We start from the raw sequence: 8,355 nt of genomic DNA on the forward strand, positions 1-8,355 counted from the left end.
GATTGACTTTTTATATTTCAAAACAAATTTAAAATATTAATAAAATATTAATATGGTTGACTTTTTATATTTCAAAACAAATTAAAAATATTAATAAAGGATATGTTTTAAAAAAGAGAAAAAAGAATATGTGATGTCAATCAATATAACCATGTTTTCTGTCACATCACCATACTTTCTTAATATGATGTGGAAAAATGCTTCATTCTTATCGATTGTTGGTGTAAAATTAATTTATATTTACGGTGTGTAGTTTTAAACTCTTTGAAATGACAAACTTCTTTCATAAAAGTGTCTTATTACAATTAGTGTCCCATGCCATGATCTTGTTTGGTCCCATGTTGATGTTGTGCAATCTTTATCCAAAATAATAATGTTGGAGTATTATAGAGAAAGGCTGTATTATTAGTATTATTTAAAAAACGTACCGTTGAAGTGAAGTATACCTATTGTTAGTTGGTTTAGTGATGATTGACTCTGAATTTGGTAGAGAGGACCACAGTTCGATTCCCCGCAACTGCGATCGGAGGGTTGGAACCACTTGATGCTAGAATTGACTTCCAAACCAGATTAAACTGGTGCTGAAAACAAAAAAGAAATGAAGCATGTGGTGGTGGTATTATTTTATGCAAAACTGTGTGATCTAGCCCCCAATCGGCAAGTGTATTTAAGATGTTTTCTCTCGCCACCCCCCCGTGATTCTTTTATACCCCTGAATTTCCAATTTTACCCTTGCAAAAAACTTCGGTTTATAGAAACCAAAGTTTTTTTTGCCTTGAAAACCGAAATTTACTCTGAATTTGTACTAGAAAAAATTCGGTTTCTGCGAATCGAAGTTTTTTGCAAGGGCAAAATCGGAATATTGGGGGTATAAAAGAATCACGGGGGGTGGGGAGAGAAAACATCTGTATTTAAAACGATGACGCCGTCAATTGTTATGGATTTTTGTTTATTCAACAATGATGAGATGATGCCGATGTGGATAATGTTTTAAAAATTGAACTAGTTATCAGACCGATGATGGTATTGGATTACTGGTTTATTAGTCGAATTGAACTAAAGTCAAGTCCCATGAAAGATCTAGATTAAATCGGATAAACCAAAATCTCAATAAAACATCTGTCTTTGTATTGAACCGGATAACTAGTCTCTAAAAATTGTTAAAAAAATCTGATAAATTAAGATAAGTTCACAAATTTGCTCTTCAAATTTAAATTCATTGACTATGAAAGTTATGTTGTTGCTTTCTGTTATTATATACTTTTTGCTTAAGAAATTATGTTGTTGACTACTTATTTGAGTTGACTCATTGAATGGTTATCATGATTTAGGAGGTTGATCAAACATTTTACTGTATAAACCAAATGTTCACATTGCATAATAGATACAGAGCACTTTAGTTATTGAAATTTGTTTGGATGATCAATTATCTAAATTATTTAAGAACACTAAAATGGAAAATAGTAGAAAGATTTTTTTTTTTATTATTGAAATAATTAAATGATGTGTAATTTTATATGTGCTCGCCTAAATAAATTGAATTTGTAGCGGTAACTATAGAAGAATTAACATGCTTTAAAGCGAATAATATGTTAGAGGAAGGTCTGCTTTTATGTTGGAGGTTATGTATAACAAACTCAAACACTATTTGAAGTAGAATATGGACATAAAACACACAACAATTTCCGGTAATCGATTTCTAATATTCTATTAAATTTTGGACAAAAGATACATACCAATTTCCAGTGTACCTTAAAAATGCCTTCACGGCTTATGAGGGGGGAAAAATAGAACCTCTATTAAAATTTATGAAGACACATCATACTTAAGATCTTGGAACCTTTTCATCAAGCTCAACTTGAATTTCTCAACATCTGCATCCTCAAGTGAACTCGGAGCAGACCTAATAACTGAAATGGCCCCAGCACGATGCAAGGATGCAAGAACTTCATCTATAACAAATGAAATAATTCATGTCAATAGAAAATAGAAAAGACAAGTGCTAGCAGCACTTCCCTAGTACAGCTACATATCTTTCAACCTTGTAATATTGTAAGAACTGGATTCTTATTCAATTTGTACACAGATATGTTGATAATTTATCATCATACAAGGACTTATAACGTGCTTTCGTAGTTTTGGACCTAGGAACATAAGGGTTGGAGAGATAAGGGGTTGTGGGTTCAACTCCCTCGCTAAAATACACGAGGCCTTATGCATATAATGTCCCAAAATCAATTGACAAATATATGGATTGAATAAAGATGACAAACACTTGAAACAAGTAATAGTCCCAAAATCAATTGACAAATATATGGATTGAATTAAGATGATAAACACTTGAAACAAGTAATAGTTTTATGAAGTTCTTATTACGATTTGATCTTACAGCTGATTTCCAACTAGAATATTTTATACAAATAAATAAATGGCAAATTAGTTCTAAGGATGACTTGGTGGCTGGGGTGGACGAGTTAGAGAGTGGAGTGATAAGCATGTTAAATAAGCATATAAAAAAGAAATGGTCTACTCAGAAGCAAAAATCTGGTAAGTAATTTACATAGGATATTTAAATTAATAATTTAACGTTCAACCTGAGTGTGACAGCTGAGCCAGAGCGTTCAATGCTGCTTTCCGTGTACGGTCGTCTTTAGCCGTGCTTAACATATTTATGAGCTCTTTATCTCCACCCAACTCAACTATCTTCATCCTGCTTCCATCTTTGAGCAAAAGGAAAGTGAACAATTTGAATATGCACATGCAGGCATGGAAGGTAGCTAATAGCTATACCTTACATTGAAAAACTATGGATGTATATAATATAATTAAAATTTTGTGAGCATAGCAAATATAATTGAATACTCCATCTAGCTAAAACCAAAATGAGGCTATTTGTTGGTGAAAAGAACTCAGTTTTTTATCATTGCAACATCTGTGTTTAGTAATAACAAAATAGGTCGTAACTGACAACATGGCAACTCTTTTAAGTATTAACTCAACAATTTCAGTTCCCGGTCGATTAAAATCTCAGTAACTGTTTCATTCCTTCAGGAACAGTTCAAGCACAAAATCTTATCCTATAACTCTTTTATCTAAGTGCAAAATCTCCCATCAACTCTCTCCTTTAATCAGAATTTTGTCATCTCATCAGCAAGCTGAGATTAGTACTCTATATTACTCAAATCCAGCACAAGACAAATGCACAAAACTTGTTTAGCAGAACAAATACCTAATATGCAAATGATTGATAGACCACAAAATGATTCAATATATGGTCATAAATATTTTTTCCTTTTCAAAAAAATAAATATGGTCCATAAATAATTAAAATACAGATACCAAGTGACTTGCGAAGAAAGATATAGATAGTGCAACTGCAAATTACCATCTTTCGCAAAACGGGCCAATCTAGAAGCTCCCATCCTTTTGAACAAGGGATCCTTGACACGCAAAAGAGATACCGACTGTTGCATCAAATTTTCCCCTGAAATTTTTTATTTCAACAACACTGTCAGGCTCAAACCACCAAGATTAACCAAGGGCTTTATGAGCTGGAAATCGTTGCATGAAAACTGTCAATAGTTGTATGATCAATACCCATATAAGGAAAGAACTGGTATCCCGCATAAAGTGCAGACCCGAAAAATAGACTCTTCAATAACCACCCAAATTTTCTCTCAACTTCATGCTCCAAGAGTAGTTCTTCTGTGGTCATGCAACATAACAGAGCAGCTCATTCACACAATCAAACCAAATTCATGTCGATTTTATGATACAGATTGAACCTAAACAACAATTCTGTTGCAGTTTAATATATTTTCATTTTATAGTTCCAGATTTTGACATAACAATTGAATCTCATAAGTTCCCCAAAATCAGCATTAAGCACCTATCATTTACTACAAGTACAATTCTTTTTCACAGAAAATTAGTTAGTTCTTCAATTTGAGGGCTTTTTTTTTTGTTCTCAACAGATTTTATATTGCACCAATATTTTCAACTATAAAAAGAACAAGGTGATACCTTTGCTACTAGAAGATGAAAAATTACGAGATTGTTGATTGATCGCAACTCTTCTTCTAAATAAATGCTGCAAAAGCAAAAATAAAATTCAAATTTTGAGATGAATTTGAAAATGAATGAAAAATGGATTGTAAAATTAGGGTTAAAATTGAGCATATGATCAAAGAGGGATTAGAGAAAAAATTACGTTAGAGAATTGAGGTGCTAGGTTGCGCATTGTGCAATCGATGCTGAAACTCGCCGAACGGAAGTGACAATGCTCTCTGTGTCAAGATTGGTTCAACAACTTCAAGAGTACTGATGTTACGAAGATGAAGATCCGGATTCGTGTGTTGTATCCGGGTCGGTTTGAAAACGGTAACCCGAATCACGAAGATTCTGGGATGCAGACGTAGGAGAACATTCGGTGGACCAGCAACGTTTGGGCTTGAGATTTGTGAAAAGTAGGGCTGAGCATTGGTCGGGCCTAAAATTACCAAACTGGTAAAAACTGCAAAAATGTTTTTTCTACCCCAACAAACTTCAATCTATCCCAACATATTTTTTAAAATACCCAATACACCCTTATTAAAAATTAATATATTTTTAATTTTTTTTTGGTCGTATTATACTGTTCCGGTAGAATTTTCATCCTCCCAAAAAACTATTCCGGTAAGTATTTATCGTTACCGGTAAGTTAACTTTACCGGTACACTTTTTAAAAAGTGTACCGGTATGTTAATTCTACCGGTACACTTTTTAAAAAGTGTACCGGTATGTTAATTCTACCGGTACACTTTTTAAAAAGTGTTCCGGTATGCTATATTGTCTTCGGTGATCGTTATACATACCGGTACACTTTTTTAAAGTGTTCCGGTAGTTAAAGTGTTCCGGTATGTAATAAGTGTACCAGTATGTTATTATAATTTTTTTAATTTTAATTTGTTTTTTTTATTTTTAAACAGATATGGCTTACCTCGGCGATACAAGTCAAATATTGGTAGATACTACGGATGTTTTTACAACTCATCAAAAATTTGCTACCCCAGATGATGTTGTCACATGGGCTTGAGATGTTGGAGATGCCAATAAAGTCGGTATTATCATTACTCGGTCGGATAAAAAGAACAGAATAAGAGGAAGAAATGACAAGTTGATTTTGGGTTGTGACAAAGGTGGAAAGTATGACTCTTCAGAAAGTTCCACGACAACTGCATCGAAAAAGTGTAACTGTCCATTTAAAATTAGAGCTGCACCTTCAACAGATGGTTCAGGATGGAAAGTTCAGGTTATTCATGGAGTTCACAACCACGGGCTACCTGACCAATATCATGGTCATCCTCGCAAGGCACGTTTAACCGCTGATGAAAACAAACGTGTTCAAGATTTGACAAAGCGTAAAGTAGCACCAAGGCACATTGTTTTAGATTTGAAAGATCAAAATCCAGAGTCTGTTGTTGATGCCACACTTATATATAGGAAAAGACACATGATGCAAATACAGGAAAGAGGCTCCAAAACAGAGCTGCAACACTTGCTGCAGTGGTTAGATGATACAAAATATGTCAGCTGTAATAGAAGAAAAGATGATGACTCCGATGTTTTGAGTGATATTTTTTGGGCGCATCCAGATTCAATCAAGTTGTTGAACTTGTTTCCCATTGTTTTGGTTATGGATTGCACATACAAAACTAATAAATATAGACAGCCACTGCTTGAAATTACTGGCATAACGTCAACTAACATATGACATTTGCTGTTGGATTTGCTTACATGGAATCTGAGAAGACGGACAATTATCATTGGGTGTTAGGTAAGTTGAAGGAATTGGTTACTAAGCAAGATATATTTCCTAGAGTAATTTTGACTGATAGGGAGTTTGCTTTGATGAATGCAATTAAAGATATATCTCCACATACTACTAATATGCTTTGTACGTGACACATAATCAAAAATGTGAATACGAGATGCACCCTGCATATACCTAAGGATATGCAACAGAAGGTGAAAAATTTAAGGAGAGATGTTGAAAGTCCAAATGAGGTGGAGTACCAGCAGCGGTTGAATGCGTTTCAGCAAGCATGTGTTAATTCAAACAAGTTTGTCGATTATGTCAATAACACCTGGTTGGCCCCTCACAAAGAACAATTTGCTACAGCATGAACCAATCAAGTGATGCATTTAGGAAACACAACGACTAATAGGTATGATTTTTTTATTTCAAAATTGTAATTGTATTTTTCTTTTTTTGGCGTTTAATTGACTATTGTTTGCAACTTGATATTTAGAGTTGAGTCTGCACATTGGAAACTGAAGCAAATGTTGGAACACAGCAAATGAGACTTATGCAAGTCTTTGGAAGCAATGAATAACAACATAATACTACAAGTTGACAAAATTAAGAAGTCTTTTCAAAAGAGTTTTTATTATTTAGAGAAGACACACAACACTCCATTTTTTCAATATTTGAGAAACTTTGTCTCCAGGGCTGCTATGACACTAATTTCTGATGAGATGAAGAGAATTGACATTGTTGGAACAGATAAAAACTTGTGTGGTTGCAAACTTAGGTCAACATGTGAGTTGCCTTGTGCTTGTGAATTGAGTGGATATACAACCAGCGGTGTACCGATACCATTAGATTCAGTTCACGGTCACTGGAAGAAATTAACTATGGAAGAACCATTGGAGGATGACACAGAGGATGAATATGAGTTGGACATGAGTAATGCAATAGAGGCAATATGGACTCGATTTCGGTCACTTGATATTGTTGGTAAAAGAGCGTTGAAGAGTAAAGTGTTTGAACTTGCTTATCCAGCCTCAAGTTCATTGTGTCCACCATCTGAAAAAATAAAAACCAGAGGAGGAGTGAAGAACAAAGATAAAAGAAAAGCACCAAAGGGTTATGATGTGTATCGTGATCCATCATATTTTGAACATGTTGAAAGAGAATATGATGTTTCACAAGGTGACTAATTTATTTATTTTTATAATATAGTTATTGCTTATATTTTTATTTCTATATTCTATTATTATATATTCAACTTTTTTTTGTTTTTACATAAATCTATTATTATATTACGCAAAACCACATAGTGAACAACCCGCTCTTAATTTCACATCTTCGAAGAAAAAGTAACGCAACCACAGTTTCGAGATTGATAGACACACAAACAGTTGGATTGTGTGCATAAAATCACAAGAACAAATTCCTTAGAGCATTTGCTAAAAGCAAGCAATACATGGTTATAATAACTAAACATGTAAGTTCTTTTAAAAGGATTGATTAGCAAGCAATACATGGTTATAATAACTAAACATGTAAGTTCTTGTTTGTTCTTTTAAAAGGATTGATTAGCAGAAATGATGTCTTGGACTTACGGTACACCCCCTTGATAAAACATTCGCCAGAAGATATTGAGCTTTTAAGCAGAAAGATCTTAAGAGGGATTGCATCATCTTAAAGCAATAAACTCTTTGGTCAGATATGCTATTTAAGGAGAACGAATCCTCCATAAAATCATACCTAATTTGAAGAAATAATGGTTCTTGTTGTTGCATGAAATTTCTCAAGTAAATTTTACTCGAGTGTGTGAGTTTATAATAGTTTTATCATTTCATCTATCTACAAAAAATAAACATAAATAAATTCTCTCTCTTACGCGATGAATTTATAAAGTGTGCACTTTTTTTTACCACCAGTTTAATCTGGTTCACGGGTCAGTTCTGACATTAATTGGCTGCAGCCCTCTCCCGATCGCAGTTGTGGGATACAAAAATCGTGATCATCCCTACCAAGTTCAGTACCAATCACCACTGAATCAACTAACGATTGATAAATGGCACACATTTTAAAGCAACTAAAAATAGTAATTTTTTATTAAAAAACAACAATTATTTATCAAAAAATTATGCATTTAATATAAATTATACAATGAACTTCGTAACGTGTTTAAAATTGCACATACTAGAAAAACTCATTTATAAAAATAACATCAATTATCGATAAATTTATTAGTACTATCACCAACTTTATTAATTCTCGTGATTTAATCAATAGAGTCATATTTACTTTTTTATTTATTTATTGTGTTTCTATTATTTTTAAATATTATACTCTCTTATTAATACTATTTTCATTAGATAAGTCAGTAATTCTTATTTTGCTTTATGAAAATAATGACCATCGGGAAATTTAAATATTCCCTTTGTTTTTCTTTAATTGTCCATTTACGTCGGATTTAGCATTTTTATTTAACTGTCCGTTAGGTATTTTAAATGTACGATTTGTCAATTGTACTATTTGTGAATTACTCTTATCTTTTTTAATAAAACTAATTAATGCTATAT

At 33.0% G+C, this 8,355-nt stretch overlaps 2 protein-coding genes across 2 annotated transcripts; one reads left to right on the forward strand and one right to left on the reverse strand.

Moving 5' to 3' along the window:
* Window positions 1-1,682: 1,682 nt before the first annotated feature.
* LOC123894853 lies at window positions 1,683-4,481 on the reverse strand. Its single transcript, XM_045944933.1, has 6 exons — window positions 4,211-4,481; window positions 4,024-4,090; window positions 3,598-3,705; window positions 3,386-3,484; window positions 2,595-2,720; window positions 1,683-1,952 (listed from the first exon to the last, which is right to left on the reverse strand). Exons 1-6 carry the CDS (start codon window positions 4,238-4,240, stop codon window positions 1,807-1,809), a joined length of 576 nt encoding a protein of 191 aa, XP_045800889.1. The 5' UTR covers window positions 4,241-4,481; the 3' UTR covers window positions 1,683-1,806.
* Window positions 4,482-4,969: 488 nt separating this feature from the next.
* LOC123895809 (protein FAR1-RELATED SEQUENCE 5-like) lies at window positions 4,970-5,752 on the forward strand. The gene is made up of 2 exons (XM_045946294.1): window positions 4,970-4,991; window positions 5,076-5,752. The coding sequence occupies exons 1-2, from the start codon at window positions 4,970-4,972 to the stop codon at window positions 5,750-5,752; spliced, it is 699 nt and encodes a 232-aa protein (XP_045802250.1).
* Window positions 5,753-8,355: the final 2,603 nt, after the last annotated feature.

The sequence above is a fragment of the Trifolium pratense genome, linkage group LG7 (genome assembly GCF_020283565.1).
Source record: "Trifolium pratense cultivar HEN17-A07 linkage group LG7, ARS_RC_1.1, whole genome shotgun sequence".
In the NCBI taxonomy this organism is placed as follows: domain Eukaryota; kingdom Viridiplantae; phylum Streptophyta; class Magnoliopsida; order Fabales; family Fabaceae; genus Trifolium; species Trifolium pratense.

Bases quoted from the DNA above. Each gene is read 5' to 3' on its own strand.
- LOC123895809 (XM_045946294.1), top strand. From the start codon at position 4,970: ATGGCTTACCTCGGCGATACAA. The intron at 4,992-5,075 runs GTCAAATATTGG...CATGGGCTTGAG, and splicing joins GGCTTACCTCGGCGATACAA to ATGTTGGAGATGCCAATAAA.
- LOC123894853 (XM_045944933.1), bottom strand. From the start codon at position 4,240: ATGCGCAACCTAGCACCTCAATTCTCTAAC. The intron at 3,706-4,023 runs GTATCACCTTGT...GCATGACCACAG, and splicing joins TTCATCTTCTAGTAGCAAAG to AAGAACTACTCTTGGAGCAT. The intron at 3,485-3,597 runs GTATTGATCATA...AAAAAATTTCAG, and splicing joins CCAGTTCTTTCCTTATATGG to GGGAAAATTTGATGCAACAG.